The sequence below is a fragment of the Halichoeres trimaculatus genome, unplaced genomic scaffold, assembly GCF_033239565.1.
Source record: "Halichoeres trimaculatus isolate MK-OKI-2021-1 unplaced genomic scaffold, fHalTri1.1 fHalTri1_scaffold_5, whole genome shotgun sequence".
Taxonomy (NCBI): Eukaryota; Metazoa; Chordata; class Actinopteri; order Labriformes; family Labridae; genus Halichoeres; species Halichoeres trimaculatus.
This window is the reverse complement of record NW_027437183.1, coordinates 26,337,430-26,360,374: the sequence shown is the minus strand read 5'-3', so window position 1 is coordinate 26,360,374 and position 22,945 is coordinate 26,337,430. Positions and strand designations below refer to the sequence as shown.

Here is a 22,945-nt window from a genome sequence, read left to right as displayed (position 1 = left end):
GGCCCCAAAAGCTGTCCCATTCCTCACAGTAACGACTGGGAAATCCTATTGAGCTTGGAACACTGTTTTACCCTTATAACAGATTTATGCGCTTTAAATCTAATTGGTAGTCCATGCAGTTGTAGCACAGTGGTTGTAAACACATTCACTTGCTTGCTTAAAGCGGTGAACAAGGAATGCTATGACAGAATAGAGGAGAGACAATACGTAGTGAAAAAGTCTGATTTTCTGAAGGGCTTAAAAGACTATACACGGAACAGAATATGCGAAACTGTAGACTGATGAGCTTTGTCAACAAGAAAATGCAGATTTTGTGATTTATGCATGTACCCCCTGCAGAGTTATTTGGAGGAATGCATAGACCCTCCCTCCATAAATCCAAAGTGATGGGTGCACAGAAGGAGGCTGCATGAAGTTTGGCTCCACCCACATACACTTGTTGCTGTTGCTCATCAGATGCTCCTTATATTGTCACTGAGACCTCACACTACCTTTGCCTGTCGTCGCTATCGCCATGGGACGAGGACGTTCGTGTTTCTGTTTGGTATTATTCCTAATTTTTAAAGGTAAGATGAACTGTAAGTTAGTGTGTTTACTGTAACCAGCGATAAAAAAAAGTACTCGCGCTTTGCAGAAAAGTTGGCGGAAAAAACTTTTAAAACAACCTTAAAGTTAATCAAACACTCTTGACTGTTATTCCTGGTACTAACACCTCTGAAGCATTTAGCAAACTTGTTCTGTTCAATGTGACGTCGTACCTGAAGTGACCGGAGGACAGTTTTAAACTCACTATAACAGCGATCATATATCACGTCAGAGGCTCAGGAAAGGTTGGGCAGTGGAGCTTAGGTAAACAAAACTCTTTAGGTGAAGCCTGACTAATGGTTTTCCACTATAATAATGCAGCTAGCTGTTAGCTTAGTTAGCTGTCACTTGGGTTTAGGCTAACTCCTGTGTTTACACACGAAGAAAGTTGAATGTGTTGGATTATATTTGACAATTTCTGTTGCACGCCGATCAAGTATCACCAGCCAGCACTTTTGTCAATGTCTGAGGAAACATTATTTGTCTCACATGGTCCAAGAAACATGTAAGGATTCTTATATAAACCACTGAAGGGAGTATGGCCAGGTGTTTTTTTCCCAATGGGATCTTTTTTTTTAAATCACTATTTCAAGTCTCTTTGTTGACGCAGTAGAAGTCCAGCTTTGTCTGTAGTTTCCAGAATCGTCTTTTTTCTTTTAACATAAAGTTCATTGTTTGCAGACTCAAAAAAGGTAGTAGTATGAAACTTAATATTGCTTTATAATGTTACAATTATAGCTACATGCAAATTTTAATATGATGTTCTTTAGCAACTTAAAGCTCCCTGCAGGAGTTTTTTACTGGTGCTGAAGGAGACAAAAATGAACACTGACACCTCTATGAGCTACAAATACGAACAAAACCATCAGGAACAAGACTAATAATTTTTCTAATGTTATTTGTTTTGCCTGAAACCGCTGCTGATGGAGGGTAGGTGTTGGACAGAGTGATTTACAGAATCTTGCAGAAAGAGCAGTTTCATGACAAGATGCAAAATTAAAGTGATGTGTTCAACTGTTCAAGAAGCTAAGTGATAATTTCTAATTAAACCATGTGTTTTACATTTTTAGGATAAGAAGTTAAGATAAGACTAACAATTAAAGTTTCTTACAGGAGCTTGAACGTCATTCAATACTCTGCTCTTTTTTATCATAGTAAACAAAGTTACAAGTAAAGCATTCACAATCTCTGTTTTTGTCACCTTCACAGAAACGTGTAGTTTCAAAGTCCAGAATAAGCAGCTGGGGAAATGCCTGCAGGTGCAAGAAGGATCCTATGGAGGCAGAGTGTCTCTGGTAGATTGCAGCCCCTTTTCATCCTTGCAGGACTGGCGATGGCTCCCAAAGAGCCAGGCCCTCAGCAGTCACCACACTGGGGAGTGTTTGACTGCACCAAGAGAGCAGTATGAAGGTGTCCATCTTCAGCCCTGCATCTTCAAGGCTGAAAGAGACCAGACTGGTGATGAAGAGGCTGTGATGGAACAGGACAGGGAGGCAAGCAGCCAAGCTTGGTCCTGTTCCAAGAAAGGACACATTACTCTGATGGGGAGGGGTCTGCATCTCAGTGCCACACAAGAATCCACTTTAGTCTTCCTTTCAAGGGAACATAAGCAGGTACAACAGTTTTTAGAAAAGGAACAGTTGATCCTTCTCATTAAGTTATTGAATCTGTTTTACCTGTAAAATGCCTCAAATGTATAAAAAGAAGTTGAGAGAGGAATGCTCTTCAAGTTTAAAAGTAAGTACGTCAGTAAGGTTTCTAACAACTGATGGATGTGTCTTTGGCTCTCCCTCTTTCCAAGCAGGGCAGCAGGTGGCGTACTCTTGACAATCAGACATTGTGCAGTGGAAGGGACAGTAAATCTCACCAACAGCAACACCAACCACTCCACCATGTGGAGCAGCCTTTGGAGCCAGGGCTGTTGTCAAGTGTTGTGCCTGAAACACACAGAGAGGCTGAAGCAGGTAAGGAATTAAAAATATCTAACAGTATTTTGGTCCTTCAGAATGCAACTATGATAAAAATTTAATTAATCCTTAAAGGATCACCCAGTGGCAAAACTAGCTACTCCCTTTTATGTGGACAGTTTTGAACATTATTACTTTTTAAAGCACATTCTACAGACACTGTTATGTGTTGAAAAGGCTTCATAAAATTCCAGTGAACAATTGATTAATAATCAAGTACTTAAGGACTTATAATGATTTATGTGGTGGACATAATGTGGTTGGTCCTGAATTTATAATGTATTTCCCATCCTTGCCTAACATCTGGATTTTAAGGACCATGGTTATTATCGACTTGCTGCAGGGAATACAAATAGTTCAAAAAGTTAAAGTGATTATTTTTAAAGACATGAGGTGTTAACCTATTTTTTAAAAAAACATCTACTCATTTGAGCTCAAACTGAAAATGTCATCACCACAACAGCACAGCTATTGCTGGTACAAGCCTGTGGAAGTTGACATAAGAAACAGGGAGTGAAGAATTGTGTTTCCAAAGTGAGCCAGTGACCTCAGCCAACCTAGACCATGCAAATGGATGGGCCTCAAACAGACCATTGAGTTTAGAGATGGCAGACAGCACTGGGGAAGGTATTATGTATTGCACATGTACGCAAATACTAGCCTTGGGAGAACATGCTGCCCAAATGTAATTTTAAGCAGCTAAACAAACGCTAATCTTCATGTTGTATGTTATACATTTAAATTAATTTTACTGCTGTTGAACTCATGCAGGTTTGTTCTCTAGCTTTTCATTGTTGCACTGTCTAATATGAGTTGCAAGATGTTTCGTGGTGTGGTTGGAAGATTAGATTACCCCATGCCTGCTTCAGCCTCAGGATCTCATTTAGCCAAGTGCACTCATGATGGATCGATACTTTCCTTTTTCTGGAAGAAAGCCAACTGCTCTGTGAAACAGCATCACTGTGACATGTCAGGCCATGCTGATTCATGTTCAGTGCTGATACACCATGATCTGATTCCCCTCTGGGTATTGTAGATAAACAAAGAGAGCGGTTGCTGTCTCCTTTAAAAATTCTACCCTATCAAGACACAGTATTAGCAGTACATACAGTATAAAAAGTATACACGTGTGCCTCAGTTTTTTAATATAAAAGTTTCAGTTTCAGGTAATTAAATCAAACCAGTGTTTTTTTTATCTCTTGTTCCCAATTCATGTAACTTTTTGCTCATTTAAATTGTAGATATGGGCACTGAGGTCACGTTCACTGCAAAAGACGACATAATTTCTTCCTCAAGCACCAAATCCCCTGCAGATCCTACCATGATTTTCTTCCAAATGGATTATGGTAAGTCTGTTATCATTATGTTGAAATGCTGACTCAGCATTTCAACATATTGTTATCCTGTGACTTTATTCCACTTCTTCTTCTTCTTCTTCTTATTCTTCCGTACGTTTTTTGGCTCTTTTCACAGCCTTCAAATTTTGTCCGATTTTCACCGTTCAACTTTTAAACTATTCAGCTTGTTTAGGAATAGTGTGCTATATCTTTTCACTTTTCTAACTATTAAACTTTTTGATTTATTCAGCTTTTTCCAAAAAAATTTCTCTATGTTAAACAGATGGGAAATTTCAGCTCCTCTGACTAAAATCTGCTTCAACTTCAACAAGCTCTAACTTCAGCTTACTCCCACTTACAGACTTCATTTTTGCTTTAAAATGTTCACTGATCTTTCCACTACTGATATCTGTAATAACGTTTTTAATATCTTCAACTGTTTTTGAGATTTCACTGTCTAAGCGACACAAACTTTTCACTCTTTTCACCTCTCCTCCTGCTCTCAGAGGGCGGAATGTTTTCAATTTGACTGAGAGAAGCAGCTGCTGCTACTGAAAAAAACTGCCGATTAACCTGCCATAAAATTCTCAAACTTGACTCAAATCAAACAAAAAAGGCTGCTACTCCTTCAACTTCAACTCTTTCTACCTTTTGCAGACTTTGACTCGAGACTCTGTTCACACATTAAACTGGTCCTAATTCTCCTCATCTCATTTACACATTAATCATAGATTTCTGCTTTCTTCTACATTTTTAAGATTTCACTGTTTGGTTTCTCTCTCTTTTTATTTAATTATTTTAACTTTTGTAGGCTGATTTACATTTCCACTGTATCCACTTTCTTTATCCACTCATTGTCTTTTCCTCATTTCTCTTAACATTTTTTTTTTTCCTTTATTTTACATTTTCAGTTTTTTCCACTTTTATTCAAACTTTTCCAGCTTCAGCATTTCAACGCATTTGCTGCAAGGAAATGCAACTTCTCTAGTTAAAAATGTAATGTTTCTTCTGTGCTATACAATAACAAATCTTCCACCACTAGGGGGAGATAGATCATAAAGAAACAGAACAATATTTACAGTGTGTGTTCTGAAGTATGTATGAAGGAGGATTTGTTATGTCCAGAGTCTTTACAGAAATGAAATAAACCTTAGAGAGGAGTGAATGACTGATTTGTTAATGGGTCTGTACTGTGCTTGTTTGTTTTAAGGGATGGGCTGGAAGATAACCATGTTGGTACTCAGTTCCTTGGCTTTGGTCTTGGGGACTGTGATTCTTATCCTTAATGTTTACTCCAACAGGTAAGTGCCTTCAAACTTGACCTTTTAAAAGATAACAGGATTGATTGATTAGTTGACTAACCAAAGAAAAATGAATTGCTTTTTCCTTATCAGTGAGTTATTGCTATGGTGAATGAAGAAGTTTGACTGATGAGAGGCATTTAACAGCATCATTGTAGAACCTTTGTGCTTGTGTTTCATAGTTTAACAGTTTTATTTTGAAAAGGCATGGCTTGTCTTATGCAGCCAACCTGTCTTATTGACACTTGATACTCTGCAAATTGGAGTCCAACTTGCAATAGCTGCAATGTATAACAATGGTAGAAACTCCAATTGTCCAAAAACGTATGGATGAAAAACCAAACTAAACTAAATGAACTAAACCAAACTAAAATGAAAAAAGTAGAATCAGTTGCTGCTTAATCAGAAAAGCTAAGTAAAGAAAAAAACTGAGCAAGAAAAAGATTGTTAAAACAACTGAAAAAGCTGTTGCACTTTCACCCACTTTTTGTCTCTGTCTGTCTTGCTGTGTCAGGAGGAAAAAGGTGGTATGTGTTTTAAAATCATACACTCCAAGGCCTGAGATGAGTGTCCCTGGATCCCCAGTGCCCAGTGAAAGAGCCCCACTCACAGAGCACGCCATGCGTCTCCCACAATCCACCCCTACTTTACAACGAGGAGAAATCCTGATTCAGTGGAAGGATGGCACTGTTACTCCACTGTATGAGGCCTGAATGTGTTTTTCTTTCTGCAAGCATGCATATGTGTGAGTCCTGCATAAAGCTCCTGAATGTGTTTGAAGGAGAGAGTGTAGTGAAGAGGTAAGATGTGTAAACAAAAGACGATATAAGGTAGTATTTTGTTTGTGTTTTTGACCACTTTCATCCAAGCGTAACCAGGCTGTTTCATAAAAATGAAATTTCATGGATCAGTATTGAACCGTGTCAGTGAGGCTGAGCTGCCACAGGAAGATGAAAGCTGTCAAGAAGCTGCCAGAATCAAAAAGTTGAGTAAGATCTGGACTTTCACTTTTCAATAATAGTGAGTCCTCATCCCTTCTGTTTGAGATTTAAGGGATTGCTTGTTGGACGGTGAAATTACTGTTTAAGCAGTCAGAAATTGTTTGACTTACTGTAAGAACTATTTACGGGCTCAACAAAGCAACCAATATATTAGGCCTTTACTTGGATAAATACTTAGGAAACTTACCTTTGTTCGCCAGGGCCTCAGATGAACCGTTTTCCAGGTTGATGTTAGACACGTGCTGTGGTGTTGGACAAAGTGTTCCTTTACAGACTTGCTTGACTTTGAAGTTTAAAAGGCTTTGAAGCCAATTTTGCTGTTGTTTAACAACAAGCTTAACTAATGACATTTATGAGACCCCACCTAAAATTCTGAGACTCACACTTTTATCATGAAGATCAAAAGCCTTTTTGTTAAAGTATAACTACAGTAGAGTAGCAAATTTGTAACTGTGATAAAAGTTGATCCCTTAACAGAATTCAGTATTATTTAGCTCATAGGCTTAACTGTAACTTGAAGAGTGGTTCAGATGTATGAAGAGAATTTCTTTAGTTTACAGAAATGTTGTAATTCGCCTAACAGTATTATTCTTTTTGCACTTATTTTACTTTAGTTGGCTGAAATATTCAACATTGACTTAAACTTAATAGCTAATTTAAAACCGTTGTGTCCTGATAACAGCGTGTGTGGACACAAGCAGTGACCTGTTAATAGAAAGTATGTTTTAACTGTGTTAAATTTAAAATTGCATTAAGCTAATAAAATGACGTTTTTACATTGACTCGCAGTCATTTTTACGAGTGTGGGATGTGTTGCGTAAATGCACGTTGTTTTGAGTGGGAACAGTGTTTTGCTGGCGAAATCAGCTTCTAAAGTAATAACTTCAGACAGTCTGTTGGCATGCTGTAATCACAGATTTGTTAAGTTAATGATGATGATGATGAGGTTCCAGAAAACACTGTACGTCCCTGTGGCATGGAAACTTCCCAGCAGGAGGAGTCTGTTTACAAACAAAAGCAAATCCTTTTTCACCGTTTTTGGGAGAGGTGTGTGTCGTTAGGCAGGTTAATTTACCGTCTCCTTTTTTGACAATAACCAAATCTTAAATGGATAAAACAACGCCAAAAAGCCAGCCTGTTATTTTGTAATAAGAACACTCCCAGTTAAGCCTTTGTACTTTTTTTTGGAGTTAATGCATGATTTTGTTTTGTTTCTAGAGAAATTAGCACCAAGCCTAGAGCTGACACCCTGTCTCTCCTGCTGGTAGTGTTTAGAATAATGAGAGGCTGGTAAGTTTAATGAGCAGCGTACAGCACCCTGAAAATGACAGGACATCCCACACCCTCCCAGACCACATCCACATGCCTGATGAGGAAAACAGGTTTTATTCTTTCTTCATTTTTTCCCTTTCTATGGAGTTAGTTTGCTTCTACAATAATTGTTGAAGATTTGAGGTAAAATCTGCACGACAACCACAAAACACTCTAATGAAAGTACTTTTTGGAGTTGGTTGAACTTTAACACAGATAACATAGTTGTCTGCATTTTGAATGTTTTCTGTTATTTTACCTAAAGAGAAGTTTAGTAGTTTAGAAACGGTTACACATTCATTGTTCTTCCTCACTTTATGAAACTGTGCTTTTACATTATGATTCCTGAACACTCACACGCCCCAGAAGATGAAAGTCAACCCTTCAACTGCATGGCCATTGTTTCCTGTAATTCCCCTAAGTTGGAATATTGTGCAAAAAAGTAAAACAAAAAAGAAAAACAATAGTGCATGTGTCACTGTCCAAATACTAACAGTCTGCTCCGTATGTGCACAAACGTGTCTTCCTGCAGGTGAGCCAGAGGACGGTGGGAGTGACACCTGGATGAATAAGAGGTGTGCGTGTGTGAAAGCACTGACTCAGCATTCTCGATACCTGGCCATGCTGATTTTTGATCTGATTTCGGCCCTGCAGTGGATTCATCATCATCTTTGACGATTTTCAAACTCTTCTCATGTGTTTGATGGTGAATAGAAATAACCACTGCTATATCCTGCTCATGCCTCAGCCGCACACTCACACCTCATGAGACTGTGACCAGATGAAGAAGAAAATCTGAACCTTCCCTGTCCTTCACATGACATTGCAGAAAAGAATGTTTTTTTCTCTATGAAAATTCCATCCAGCCTGTAAGAAATATTTCTCAGCATTGTGAAGTGGTTGGGTTGACATTTTTTGTGTCAAAAAATGGCTAAAAGGGGAGAGACAAAAGGACGGTTCAAAAGAAACAACAAACAGATGTGTTCAAAGGATGCTGGATTTATAAGCTTCCTCTTATTTCCTCTTCAGCATTGCATAGTGGCTCCTCTTCAATCACATTCATAATGTCAGAAAAGCCCATGGTGACACCCTGTGAGCATGTGTTCATTATCCTCTTTGCAGTCGTTCATTGTCAAATAGCACATAATTGAGGAAATCCAGTGTACTGTCTCGAGTGAGAGCCATGAATTTCCACTGGCATAATATAATTTCACCTGAGGAATTCAGGCCTCCTTATATGCCTACCTTCTGCAGCCGGGATCTTGCTTTTAAATCAACATGCCGTACTGTCAAATAAATAAACCCTTACAAGGAAGCCTCAAAAGACAGCACATGGGTGTGGTAGAAAGTTTCGTCTCATAGTGAGACGGTTGTGAATAAGTGCTGCTGCAGACTGACTGGATCGGTGTGTTGGTTCCTTCAGGGTGCAGGGAAAGAGCAGGGAAAATAACCTCTACACCCCTGAGAGGGTCGAGATGCACCTGTGAAACTTGTTTTTTGTTAACATTTTCAAAAATACTCAACAGGGATGCACGATATTATCGGCACAATATTGGTATCGGCTGATAAAAGCTTAAAAACACGTTTATCGGTATCGGCAGATATGAAAATTTCTGCCAATAGTCACAGCCTATAAGGTGCTATTCAGTTAGGATTAATATTATTTTCCATCTGAAAAATAAGCTCCTTAAATAAAATGTAGCACTTCATTTATTTGCACTGCAGAGCTCTGTGTCTGTCACCAGGTTGTTACAGTAGCTCTAAAATAATCAAATGCAACTTGGTTATGTTTAAAAATGCATTGTACATTTAAAGTTCACGTGATCTAAAGAAATTATTTTTCTGTATTTCAATACTGAATGTATTGAGTTTGAAAAAATAATACATTTCTTATTCATGGTAAAATCAAATGTTTTTTGTCTTGTTTTATGTGTGTTTCTTAAACAAATAAGACCTTCACAATAAGAGTAACATATAAATTCCAGTACAGGATAGACTTAGCTTTCTTTACAGTGACAAAAACAAACAAACTTGTGATTATCGGTATCGGTATCGACCAAAAGGGGTTTCGATATATCGGCATATCGGATATCGGCAAAAATCTAATATCGTGCATCCCTAATACTCAATACTATTTATCTTATGTTTACTGTACTTATGCAGTTGTACAGTCAACATGATAAGATAATTTAAGATAAGTAAAAACTCAGATACATACTTAAGTACACAAAGATGCTATGAAGAGGTTGTAACTGCTTAAACTGGACTGCGTCACCACCTTTTGGTCCAGAATCTCACAAGCACCGTCATGAAAATGTGACTTCTAACAAGGCGTGTCAAATAGAGAGTGGATTGAAACAAAGTTTCTCTAAGGCAACTTTTTACCGGATACAACAGGTTGAGGTAGGGTATTTATCAACAGTTACGTAGAGCTATGGTTTGAAACTTGAAAACAAGCTAACTTTCTAAGTTTGTACTGCAGTTTAAAAGCTGTGTATATGTAGCACTACTGAGAGCCTGGTGCTCCAAGACAAGTCCTTGATTTGTAACATTAGTGAATCCTGGTCTTGCCAGTCATCTACCAAGCAGAGCTAATATAACCTCACTCTTCATTTTATTGATAGACTCTCAAGTTTGCTCCTGATTGGTCAACAAAAGGAATCGCTGACCTCAGCAAATCCCCAAAATCCAAACAGCTCATTTTGAGTCAGGATTGTACATTTACAAGAACTTCTAAGTACAAGTTTTGTCATTAAATATCACATTTTGTGGGCTGGGAGGAAAGCCAAAGGCCCACGAATTTCACTAAAAGAATTAAAAAAAGTGATTTTTGCATGGGACCTTTAATTATACACCTATGCTCAGGTGTCTCGCTTTGAAGGGGGAAATGTGAAAATTGGTCCCTGGAAGCACAGTGATGTTCTTCTTTTGTTGTTCAGTCAGATTATTTAAAAACATATTTTCATTAGTTTTCTTCTATTATTTATTTCATACCCACATAAACTAAACTCATTTTAAATCAGCAGAGCATCTTCTGAAACAGAAGGATCTGATTTGCTCACCTGGTACAGCTTACATCAGTTTGTTCTAGCTTATGCTTTGGTGCGATATTATATGCTGACCTAGTCTGACACAGCACCTGCAGCCCACAGAGCCAGCTGTCACTGCTGTTTTTTCAAGAATGGCCCATTCCAGTTAAAATGTTAGCAACTGAAGCCATTGCCCCAAGACAAACTACTCCACACTCAGTGCACTGTGGTTGTGTTATACTTGCCCTTGTTTGGAACTGTGTTTAAAAACAAACAGATTTTTTTGTAAGTTTGGAATGTCATGTATAAAACATTTTTAGAAAGCCACCAATTTCTCAAAGTGGTTGAAGAATTTATATGTCCATTCCACACACTGAGGAATACAATGCGGTCATATGCTGCAGGGATGATTGTGGTTGTTACATGTCTGTCCCATCTTTGTCCAATCTAACAAAAGGCAGAGAGCAAATTGGGTTGGGTAAAATATCTGAAGGGAATGTGTTGAAGTGTTTTGAACAAACGATCCAAAAATGAAAGCAATGTTCTGATTCTTCACTGCACTGTTCACAGATTATGGGAAGAAGTGCCATGGGTTGTAAATTTGTTATTTGAACTTTATCCAAGCCAAAAACTTTTCCCCAAATTTCAGCGCTCATTTGTTAGATGCTGAGAAGAGAGAAATACAGAGGCAAGGAGTGAGGCTCAAGGGTTTAAAATCCTAGCTCTGTTTACTCCAGCCAGCTCACAAAGTAAAGAACAAATGAATTTAAGGTCCCATACTATGCTCCTTTTCTGCAGTTTAAAATGGATCATTGATGTCTTCATGAAATGGTAGTAACATGTTTTGTTCCAAAAAGCCAATAAATCAAGCACAGCAGCATTGTTTCCAGGCTCTCATAGCCCCCTCTGTTCAGAACTCACATTTCCAGGGTCTGAGGTTTGTTGGTGGATGGTTGGTAATGCACCTGGATTCAGGACCAGTCTATTCACTAGCCCTCTGTTGTACTGTCCAAAGTTGGAAAGGCAGTCGGCCATGAAGTGACTAGCACACACATGCACAGTTTTACTGAGTGTAGCTGGCTTGATAAATGAACTCTAGCTACTCTGTCTTGTCTTTTTCCGAGATGGGAAGCTTGTGCATGGAACTATGTGGCTGATTACAGCCAAAAACAGAGCAGTGATGGCCCTCCAACTTTGGCATTCTCCTCCCCGCTGCTGGAGAGAAATCTCTCCAGCAGCGGGGAGAGGAGTGGGCGGGGAGGGGTTTCAGGTGTATCTGCTCCAGTGGACCAATCAGGTCAGACTTGCTCCTGATTGGTCAAAAAAGGGAATCGCTGACCTCGGCAAATCCCCAAAATCCAAACAGCTCGTTTTAGGTCAGGATTTTACATTTGCAAGCACTACTAAGTACAGGTTTTGTCATTAAATATCACATTTTGTGGGCTGGGAGGGAAGCCAAAGACCCACAAATTTCACAAAAAGGCTTAATAAAGTGATTTTTGCATAATATGGGACCTTTAATGTGCTTTTTCAGTCAAAGAATATTAGACTATAACACAATATTATTAAAGGCATATCTGCAGTGTTACTGTCAGTGGGGATGTGGATGATTCCACACAGGTGTTGGCTTGAGAAAAATTAAACTGTTTGTGTTGCTCTGTTTCATCCTAGAATAACTGTTAATAGAAGACTGTCAGAGGTGATGTATTCAAGGTGTCGATGTAGCTGTTGCTGGTTTGAACTTGTGGTAGCTTCTCAGTAAATACTGATGTTATCACACATGGCCTGCACATGGTGCAAGCTCTTCCCTCAGGTGTTTAATACTGGGCACAAGAAAACAGGCCATTAGTGTTCCAGTCTGGACCAGACACCCCATACCACTGTGAGATACATTTCATTACTCTATAAAACAGAGGGTGAAAGTTGTTTGAACTTCCCAGGGTGAGTCTTTTCTTTTACTTAAACTTTCCTTCATACAACTTTATTTCATGTATTTTTTCCTTATATGCAAGAAAGACATGCATACATGTAAACATTTTCAAGATTGGTGTTTATGAACTCTATGTCCTTTGAAATTCAGGAAGGCGCCCATGCTTTGAAGAGAGTCTGGTATGAGCAAACCTGGGTTAGTGGATGTGATGAAATCTTACAGGTGTACTCAGTATTAGATCCTGTGAAAAAAAATACTCTAAGTATTTGTGGTACTATATTGAAGGTATAACACAGGTTTAGCATGAAAACATCCACTTTTGGGAAGTAGAGATCTTTAACAGCACACTGTGAGGAGGCAGTGTGTGATGTTTGCTTATTTGTCTTGGCCTGTGATTAATTTGAACTTTCCCATCTTTGGCAAAGCTGCAGACCTGCTGAAACATGTTTTTTTTTGTTGCCAGTTACAACTGGTGAGCTCTTTTTCACAGTTTCAGGGCGACACTAGGTATGAGATTTAAGCAAAATTGTATGGACAACAAAATGATTAAATTAATGTGCGCATATGAACACATTCAAATGTACAAAGCTCATATTTTTGCAGCCAAGTAGAGTCATATATATATGTCAACAATTTTTCACAAATGTGATGGTATAATTTAAGATAAGAAGCCAAATCTTACAGAGCCATGAAACACCAAACCTGATCTTACAGTTGAATTCCTCTGGAGCATGCTGCACAGAGAAAGACAGCTCCGAATAGAAAACACATGTCGGCCGTTATAAGGCTGGTGAGTGCTGCTGGGATCGGCTCTTCAAAGGGGCACACAGGCTGCTCTAAAGGTTTTACCTGCAGATTGTGTATACTGTATTTCAAAGCAGAAATGCTTACAAAAAGAGAAACATTTCATCTGTCAAGGCATCTATAGTGTTCTTCATTTGATTACTAGTGTTATATTTGAGATATGAAAACCTTTGATTTCTTTTACTTGGGACATTTATTGGCTGATTAATTTGTTCAACAAGTCATCTTCAGCAGCACCTCTCTCAGAGGTGTTGCCCAGAAATAGGGTGCCTGCCAGTTAAATACAGGTCACAGCAGAAGCTGATTGTTGAGTTTCAGATATTCTGCCAGCAACAGTCAATCAAGCAGTGTTATAACATTTGTTATGAAATCTAAATAAGCAGCAACATTTTTTTTAAAGCTACTTTGGGATGTGTTGATGGGTTGTGATCACATGAGTGGCATGTTCACATGTTTTAAAGTCATACTTGGCTTTTCGATGGACAATAGATCAAGTTTGAAAGCTCAATAGGGCAGTTGTGGACTAAAAATATTTTGCTAAACGATACTTTGAAGCTCCATGAAGCTGAGAGCAGTGCATTGTGGTCCATTGTTGTTTAGAGAAAACTGGTCATATCTGTTTTAATTTGTTATTTTCCTATTTCCTACACTAAAAAGGACAATAACCAGGTAAGTGTTCAGTAATGCAGCATTAGGGACGCCTTTTCATCATTATTTGTAATTTACTTAACCACTCGTGGAGTATGTTTCTGCCTCTGTTAGGCCTTTTTATTTGATATTTCTCAAAGTGATGTTTGGGCCTGTCAGGCTTACTAATGCATTAGACAGAAACTCCCAACAGTAGAACATAAACTGGTATTTGACTCAGCTGAAATTACTTGGAAATCTCCACTTTCCCTCACAATGACAGAGTATTATATAAGCCTGTCTATTATGACAACAACGTCGTGTGAGTTGTCTGCGGGGACCTTAGCTGGTAATCCTCTCCACACATGCAAGATGACCTGCTAAGACCTGTTGGAATAATTGTTTGGACCATCTTAGTCATATTGGCCTGCCCAGATCCAAACCCTGCAAGAACAGATTTGCCCGTCAGTTCATACATCTAAAACGTTCTTTCAAGAAATCAAACACTGAGTGGGTGTGTTAGGTGGATAAAGAGCACAACTTTTTATCGTTGTGCTTAAAAAGGCAGGTAGGCAAGGCTTTCTCACAGTTTCCATCAGTCTGAACCTGAGTCTAGAGGAGTATGATGAACCAGATTTATCCACTGAAGGATGGTGGCCCAGTTCTGGTTTGTGGTTCTGAGGTATGCTTGGAAATAAAATATAGTCTCAAAATACATGTGGAAAAAACTGCTGTACACTGCATAATGAAGGAGCTGGTCACCATTAGGAAACATGAAATCATTATTAAAGAGCACAGCTAAGTTAATGGAGCGTTCACTGTGAGTACTTGTGTCCTACATGGGTAATGCTGAGGATGTCTTAGTGTTAGAGAATCACAGATACAACACATCTTAGAGTACTTTTTAAGGTTATGAACTCATTTTTGAATTTGGTCCAAACTGGAACTTAAACTCATCCATCCCAGTCTTCCTGCCTCTCCCTCTATCCCAACTTTTGACCCAGTCTGCTGCAACAGAGGGCTTTCAGTGAGCTAGCCAAAATCTGCTCAGGGTGTCTGACCGCTAAAAAGAAGTCATGTTACCTTCAAATACAATTTGAAAAGTTGTGTGATGAAGTTGTGTTCATGAAAAAGTTGGCGTTGAAGTGGTAACTAAATGGACACACTCCTGCCAGGCAATGGCAACATGGATGACAAAAATTCAGTTGTTGTTTTCCTTGCTAAATGCTAAAAATAATATTCCTAATTTGTGCTGAATTGTCATATGGAAGAGCCAAAGAAAAAACAACACAACACAATCTCAACAAACTCATGCCGTCGCCTCCTTGGTCCTTTAAATAGCTGACAATGATCAACTATGTTGTACAAGCTGTGCTCTTGCTAGCGTTAGCCAACTTGGCTCTTCTAACTACAGATCTTTCAATTCCACATCAATGTAAGATATTTTTGTGACACTGGATTCTTTAGGCTCCATCATTTTCTAAAAACATCATCCCACGCTCCTTTATTTTTGAACTCAAAGCTCCCAAAATAATTTGGCTTACAATATCGTGAATGAGAAACAAAGGAGGTGTTTGTATGGTCTTTTCTTGTGAACATGATGCCACTTTTGCTCAACGCTTACTTACACAGTAACAGAATTCATGGTGTTGTGTTTTTCTGTCTTGTCTTGAAACAAATTCTGTCTAGTTCCAGTCTTCAGCATTAGTTAGTTTTTTATTCATTCTAGGATGACAGTGTTGTAACTCAAGTTTCTTTTTGGTTTAAAGTGATAACAATTAAGCTAGTGGTAATCCATCTTGAGTTCTTCTCTGGTGTAATCTGATTTAAATCCCTCCTACAACCCGACCCCAGGAATGAGAACAACAAGAATGAGCATAAGAAAGACTGTAACCTGACCGGTGTTAGTGCAACAATAAAAAGAAGAATTTTATTGTATTGGTACAAAAGCATTTCCCTCCAACCTACATACAAGGTGCTCACAGTCCAGTTTGGTACCTCTTTATGAGTCAGTAACAAGATATCAAAACACTTTAGATCAATGAAAATTTCAGTAACATTTTATATTTTTATAGGATGATATGGTGAGAAAAAGAACAGAAAGCTGTCAAGACAGCTTCTGGTGACATTGGTGCACACAAAGGGGAAATAATCACTTAGATGGCTGGTTGTATATCATTGTATTTTTCAACGGGTTTCAGATTTACTGGTCAGGGCTTCTACAGGGCAAAAAGAGTCTACATAAAAAGAGTCTACATAAAAAAGCAGCCTTGATATAGCTGCTCTAAATTGGTAGTGGTGAAACGAAGAATGCTGTGGGAGGAATGATGTTTCACCAACATCCATCAGCTCTAAACAACACAGTGAACACTGAAGTTGTCGACCAGTTTTCACATGATTTCATTTAATAAAAGAAAAATATTCAATATTCTACTTGTGCAAATTTTCTCTTTGGTTGGCTCATCCAATGACATAAAAAGTTTCTTTAATCAAAGCAATAACAGTTCTGGAGTGAAAATTTCCTTTAAGTCAGTTTGAAAATGTACACATTTATATAAAAGGCTGTATAAAAGTTTATCATTATAAAACATAAAATACTGTTCAAATAGGAGTGTTACAGACACTAAGATACAAACTTTCATCTTATAATAAAAGAATTAATGTAATTCTGTGTTTCTAAAGTTGTGTTTCTCCCCTCTACACTTTTACACAATCGTTACTCTACAATATAATACAAATACAGGGTAATGTTAAGAGCGGCCTGTTTCACACAAAAACACAGCTATCTTGGGAAACATCCCAACAGCTGTAAAGACCATTTAAAAAAGCCAGTCATGGCTGGAAGGAAACTGCGGTTTGTGTTACTATTTACAGAATGTGCATGGGTTGCTGAATGTCTCTAACACTCTCAGTACACTTCTTTGGTTGGTTCTTTGGGGGTGTCGTTGGCAGTGACTTTGGTGAGTCGGACGTTCTCCTGCTCTGCGGCGCTTTTCTTGTCCCGCGCTTCACCCTCCACATGGAAACCAACCATCAGCTGGTAGATCATGACGCCGATGATGGTACCCAGGAACGGGGCGAACACAGGCACCAGGAACCAGCCCTTTCTGGCCCTATGGAGGGATGAATATAAAAATTAATGATTCAAAATGTATGTTCCAAGAAAGCATGAAACAGAATCAAAGATCGTAAATAATCTATCACAAAATTGTCATGAAGCACTTACGTGAAAACATCACTGCCCCAACCAGCTATTGCGGTGAAGAGACGTGGTCCGAGGTCTCTGGCAGGATTGACAGCATACCCAGAGTTAAAGCCCATAGACAGTCCGATAACCAGAACCACAAATCCCACAGTGAAGGCTTCCAGCCCGGGGGGAATAGCATGGTTGTATGGATCCACAATGGCCAGAATGCAAACTATGAGCGCAGCCGTGCCAATTATCTATGTTGGAGAGAAACAAGAAGATACTGTGAGTTAGATATCACTGTTGTACCATTTATATTTTCTTTTTCCAGTGTGTTATATTACTTTTGTCTACCTGATCAAAGAAGCCGTTGACAATGGTGAGATGTTTTCCAGGGTAGGTAGCAAAGATACCAGCTGTGGCCTTTGGTCCAGTCACGTTGAAACATCCAGGATGGTCCCACAGGGCATCTAAAGAGTCACGATAACAAGTTACAGCACCAACCATAGAGTAGGAGTTTGACTGCGTGAAACATAAAACTGTTTGTATAAGGTTTCAGAAGCTTAATTTCTTCACATATGGATCTTACCGTAGTACATGCCGAAAATGATAGCAGCACCAAAAAAGGCACCGATTGTCTGGAAGAGGAAGAACATGGGGAACTTCCTCCAGCGCTCTCTTCCCAGCAGACACAGGGCAAAGGTCACAGCAGGGTTCAAATGGCCACCTGTAGATTTACATGATGACTGTAAGTACATTTTGCAGCAAAAACTTGAACTTGTCTTATAAACACAGCTGTTTAAAAGTTCTGGTGTCACTGATGTTTACAAAAGATCACTGAGATTTCTAATTAAAACGAACCTCTCCTTACCTGAAATTTGACCACAGACCAAAATGCCTAGTGTGGCAGCGAAACCAAAGGCAAAGTTGACGGTGAGAAACATGCCATGAGATCCACCGCTCAGCACCAGCTGGGCCACAGCACCACAGCCAAACATCTGGAAACAGGAGAAGAAAATCAGGTTTAGTTCCAAGTCTGAAAATTCACTTATTGTTATCATTTATTCCCGCTGTTACAGAATATTCTGATGTCTTTTTGCCCAAAACACAAAAAAACTATGTAGTCACTCAATAGTTTTTAAAACCAGAACATGAACAGAGTTGGACCGAAGTCAGTCCATCAAGGTCAAACCAGGTAGAAAGGCCAGAGGATGCGATCATTATCAGTGAAACCAAACTGAAACAAAGACCCTTATATGAGCTCTACTCAGATGTAAATGAGCTCTTTTGTGTTCATAACGACACGTAGGACTCAGTAAGGTCATTATGTCGACCTTAGTGAGTGAATACTTCTGCTGTTATAGCCGAGATGATTTATCAGTTTTAAAAAACAAAGTCAGTATTCCTCTTGATTGGAGGAAAAGAGGAATTTTTCTGTTTGTGGGCTACAATGACACAGTCCGTCACTGGTTTACATGGTTGGAAGTCAAGCAGGTGCCGCACTATTTATTCTTCACACTGTGTGATTATGTAAAAGTCTATGTCCTGTGTCCTCTTTGTATTTACGCCTTAAAGAAGTCTGTGTGGTCTAGACTCTGCCGCTGCTCCACAGCCCCCTGATGAGGATACTTTTCAGACAGACCACAGGACCTACATATTGAGGTTAGCTTGAGGTAACCACACTCAGTGGGACTGGCGCCTGGGGGAAGCTCATCATCACTGGCCCCAGTCTAAACTCTTATCCACCCCTGATGAGTCCAGTCATGACTGGAAAGTGCTGGAGCAATGGGCAGAGTTTTACCAAACAGTTTCTGTTGTAATGAGCTTGTGTGATGTGAGAGTACAACATACTGTATAAAAACGCAAATCTAACTTGGAAACTTACTTAAACCAAAACTTCCCATATGTCTTAATGCCAGTGGCATAAGATTGCAGATAATGGTCCATTAACTCACACATGCCAACCTCCCTGCTAGGATCACATGTCACTAGAGAGGTCTAATCTAAATCCCACACTTGATCTGTGAGCACTGAGTGTTATTTCTACCTCTTAGGTGCTCAGTTTTCCAAGTGTGTGAGTGTGTGTGTGTTCTGTTTTCTTTATCAAAGAATTTCATCAATGAGTTATACCATTTTACTGATGTTAGCATGTTTTAAGCACCCCAAAACCCCCTCAGCACAATGTTTAACTGGCTGATTTAGCTGGTCATGCATCCGTGCAGCTCCTCGAGGCTTTTAACACAGTTGGGAAGCTTAAAAAAAACAGAACGGCCTACTGAGACACACATTTGGGTATTGTTCAGGAGCTAAAAGCAAAGAATCCGCTGGCCTGGAACCGGTCTATAAATCAGTATCTACGTGATCTCTTAGTATTCAGGATGAAGGGCCACAGATGCCCAACTACAGCTGCACTCTGTGTCAGAAAGAAGAATAAAGTTTGATAAATAATAAAGTTAGAGCTGCGGAGTTGATACCATGCATCCACTTTTTGAGTGTTGGGAAAATATACTGAGCCTTCGACTGAAAATGAAGTGAATGTAGATTCCCTCAGAAACGGTTAATTAAAAATCCAGTCCAACTTTCCTTCTGGTTTCTTTAAACAAAAAGCAACATGCTAAGAAAAACAGATCAAAAAACAAAAGAGGTACACACACCCACACACACCTTCATACATGTTATATATCTGAGTCATCATTGATCGCACATAAATGATTACTTTTTAGCCTCATTTAATCATCCATTAACAGAAAAAAGTGTTTGATTTGCTCTTATCTGGAGAGGCGTACATTAAAAGTAAATAAAGATGTTTGAAGTAGAGAAAGTGTTATGTAAGATCTGTGCAGAAGTTAGATTATGTCAGCCATTTGTGTGATTTGACGTCTATTGTTCTGGTCTGACCCTCCCTGCACTGCCATCGACATGTGTCACCTTAAAAATGAATCTGCCACACCTCAGTACTGAACTTTCTGAACACCAACTTTAATACTTTAAATGCTTGGATTATGCATACAGGTAGTCACGTTCAGTTGCCAGTGTGTTACATATTCTATTTAGGGATTAGGATTTTTTCTACACCCCACCCCTAATGTGATGTTTATCTTTAAATTCATGAAATAATGTGTTTAAATAAGCACAGTCATGCTATAACAGAGGTGTGTGGGTTGCCCACTCTGCTGGATGTAGGATATTTAAAGTAGCAAATGCAAGTCTCAAATGCCAAATTTCTGCAAAGACTTCTGATGACATAGCTTGTTTTGTGTGTTTATCCGTGGTAAAGTTAGCAAACAAACCCACAAACACTTCACTCACTGCAAAGTGATGATAAGCTGGCATGAGGTTTTTCTCAACAGGATCCTGGATCCTGACTCCAAGTAAATATTATCATTTGACTGTAAAAATAGTTTGGTCCACTCTGCATACCTTCCTTATCAACCTGTTTGGCCCCTTTTTGTCATGATGTAAGAAGGTCAAGAAAACTTCTTTTACACACCTGAAGAGTAATCACCCTGTCTGGTACAAAGAGTGTAATTTTTCTTGCTTTGAAGTTTGTGTTTGGTTAAAAAAAAATCAGAGACTGTTTAAACTGATGCCACTCATTAGTCAACCAATAAAGCTGTATGAAAATAACACATGCTAACAGATGCGGTCAAATAAAATTATCACTGATACAACAATGTCAAAGTAAAGTTAAAATGTGCAGGTACTTGGAGAAAAGAAAACACTGAGGGGTCAGAGGTATCAGCATATTGAGATTTTTAAAATTTATCTGAACTTTAAAGGAGCAAATTTTTTTCTTTTAAATTGTATCTAAATCTGCATAAAGATATGAAACACTCTTCACACACACACAGACACACACATCAGCGCAGTCTTACCACAAGGATGAGAGTGCCAAGACACTCTGCCAGGGCCTGGCGAAGCAGCATGTTACGGATCTGGAAGAACCGGGACAGTTTGTCTAAATACACCTTCTGTCTGCCCATGTTTGCTTGCTGGAGGTTGATGCAACCGTGAGAAGATAGGCACCGTAGGTTGGTGAGGTTTTCCTGAGTGGCTGTGGAGCTGGCAGGACAGGGCTCTTCTTATAGGGCTTAGATGGGCTGGGCTGGATTTGTGCCAACACTGAGTTCGGACACACCCTCTGCACCACGCCTCCCTGCCTGCCTATGATTCACTCTCTGCTCCGGTTTTCACTCTGGTTTTTTCTCTCTCTCTGTCCTACACACACACACACACACACACACACACACACACACACACACACACACACACACACACACACACACACACACACACACACACACACACACACACACACACACACACACACACAGGTAAACATACTTTGCATTACTATACCTGTGAGTTCTCTGTTGATCTCAGTCGTTGTATCTACCTGAAACCAGAGTCTGCACTCTCTCCAGCACATACCTGTCTATAACTTTGATTCAGATGAATGTAATCCAGTTTAATGCATAGATAATACCAGATTAACAAGATAAAAATACTTGTTTAACTGTAGTTGCCCGACCTGACTTTTCACCTTTGACCAAGTCTACGCTGAAATGTTCCCAACTCTTAACATAAACAGGGAGACACTCTCGGTAAGGTTTGCTCCATTCATTTCTTTTGTACTCTTATTTCATTTCCACAAACAGAAATTATCAGGATTATTTCCTTCAAAACATTGCAGAGGAAAAGAAAAAATAATCAAGCTTTTTTAACTTGATACAGCATACATCTTAACGTACCAACCTTATCAATAAAATCTTTCCTTCTAAAAATGCCATATACCCTTAATTTGTATAAAATATTCCTGCAAAGACACATTCGTCCTCATGAAGCTTGAAATAAATCACACACACTCTATCTGAATGCTTCATTCCCACAGGTTTACACATGTCTTTCTCTTTTCCCTTTCTGTCCCTCACCTCATTTCTCTGACCTGTTCTTTTGTCCCCTGTCTGAAACTTCATCACCACATATTATACCTTCTTTGTCTGTTTTCAATGGAGGTGTGAGAAGATTTCCAGTTTTAAAAGCCCACAGACATGCCTCTATCAGTAGGAATCAGTGTACCATTTCCGTACTGTTTGGAGACTTCTTTTGTTCATGTTTGAAATGCCTGTTTTGTGGTGACAGTGGAGTACATTTTCAATTTGGACATTTTTTTCACTCAAATCTGAAGATTACATTTAAAGAACCAAAGTGGATTATGAGCACTTAATCTTTTTTTCCACATGAAGTTTATTGAATTGATGTGTCAGAATAAATATGTATGGATATATGACCCGTGACTAATTCATACATCATAAATCTTTCGCAAGAGGCTTGAGGTCAGAGATGCCTTCCCCAAAAGTGGTTTCTTCATTCATACTTATAAAAAATATGTAAAGTGTATATAAACACATTTCCAAATCAATAGGGATATTCTAAGAAATATCCGTTATCATAAAACATGAATACAGTGGTTCAGATTAATGCATAACCATGCAAAAAAGAATTTTTTGGTTTTGAACTGGTGTGAAACAATGTTAGTGTGATGTGCACAACAAACACATTCGTGTGTTCAGGCCTGATTTGGGATGGGAATTGATAAGATTTTGTCAATATCAATGCCCTTATCCATTCTGCTTATCGATCTGATTCTTGATCCATTCCCTTATCAATTCCTGTTTTTAATTTTCTTGGTACAAAAAGTAGTTTTACAGGTTTTCTGTGTAAACAACATTTGATTGAGTTTATACTGTAAGAAAATAAAATGTAATTTGTCCCTGAGTCTGGATATTTCTAGGCATTACTATACAGAAACAGGTAAAAATTGCACACAATGTGATGTTGATGTACTGTGTTGTAATATGTTCAA

General features: G+C 38.8%; 2 protein-coding genes across 3 annotated transcripts; one reads left to right on the top strand and one right to left on the bottom strand.

The window, feature by feature from the left end:
- Nucleotides 1–406: 406 nt before the first annotated feature.
- On the top strand, nt 407–6,955 carry LOC141790595 (uncharacterized). 2 transcript variants are annotated; one of them, XM_074670588.1, is made up of 6 exons: nt 407–566; nt 1,795–2,198; nt 2,390–2,549; nt 3,794–3,898; nt 5,100–5,190; nt 5,705–6,955. In XM_074670588.1, exons 1-6 carry the CDS (start codon nt 515–517, stop codon nt 5,901–5,903), a joined length of 1,011 nt encoding a protein of 336 aa, XP_074526689.1. In that variant the 5' UTR covers nt 407–514; the 3' UTR covers nt 5,904–6,955. The 2 variants fall into 2 exon arrangements, with proteins under 2 accessions (XP_074526689.1, XP_074526688.1); XM_074670587.1 differs by having other exon boundaries at nt 2,387–2,549.
- An 8,899-nt stretch (nt 6,956–15,854) lies between these two features.
- Nucleotides 15,855–21,114, bottom strand: LOC141790298 (aquaporin-3-like). The gene is made up of 6 exons (XM_074670079.1): nt 20,955–21,114; nt 17,951–18,077; nt 17,669–17,806; nt 17,434–17,549; nt 17,119–17,336; nt 15,855–17,005 (listed from the first exon to the last, which is right to left on the bottom strand). Exons 1-6 carry the CDS (start codon nt 21,060–21,062, stop codon nt 16,801–16,803), a joined length of 912 nt encoding a protein of 303 aa, XP_074526180.1. The 5' UTR covers nt 21,063–21,114; the 3' UTR covers nt 15,855–16,800.
- Nucleotides 21,115–22,945: the final 1,831 nt, after the last annotated feature.

Coding starts and splice junctions, on each gene's coding strand:
- LOC141790595 (XM_074670587.1), top strand. CDS start 515: ATGGGACGAGGACGTTCGTGTTTCTGTTTGGTATTATTCCTAATTTTT. Junction 2,199..2,386: donor TTTCAAGGGAACATAAGCAG/GTACAACAGTTT, acceptor CCTCTTTCCAAG/CAGGGCAGCAGGTGGCGTAC. Junction 2,550..3,793: donor ACACAGAGAGGCTGAAGCAG/GTAAGGAATTAA, acceptor TTTAAATTGTAG/ATATGGGCACTGAGGTCACG.
- LOC141790298 (XM_074670079.1), bottom strand. CDS start 21,062: ATGGGCAGACAGAAGGTGTATTTAGACAAACTGTCCCGGTTCTTCCAG. Junction 17,807..17,950: donor GGTCTGTGGTCAAATTTCAG/GTAAGGAGAGGT, acceptor GTAAATCTACAG/GTGGCCATTTGAACCCTGCT. Junction 17,337..17,433: donor TCAACGGCTTCTTTGATCAG/GTAGACAAAAGT, acceptor TCTCCAACATAG/ATAATTGGCACGGCTGCGCT.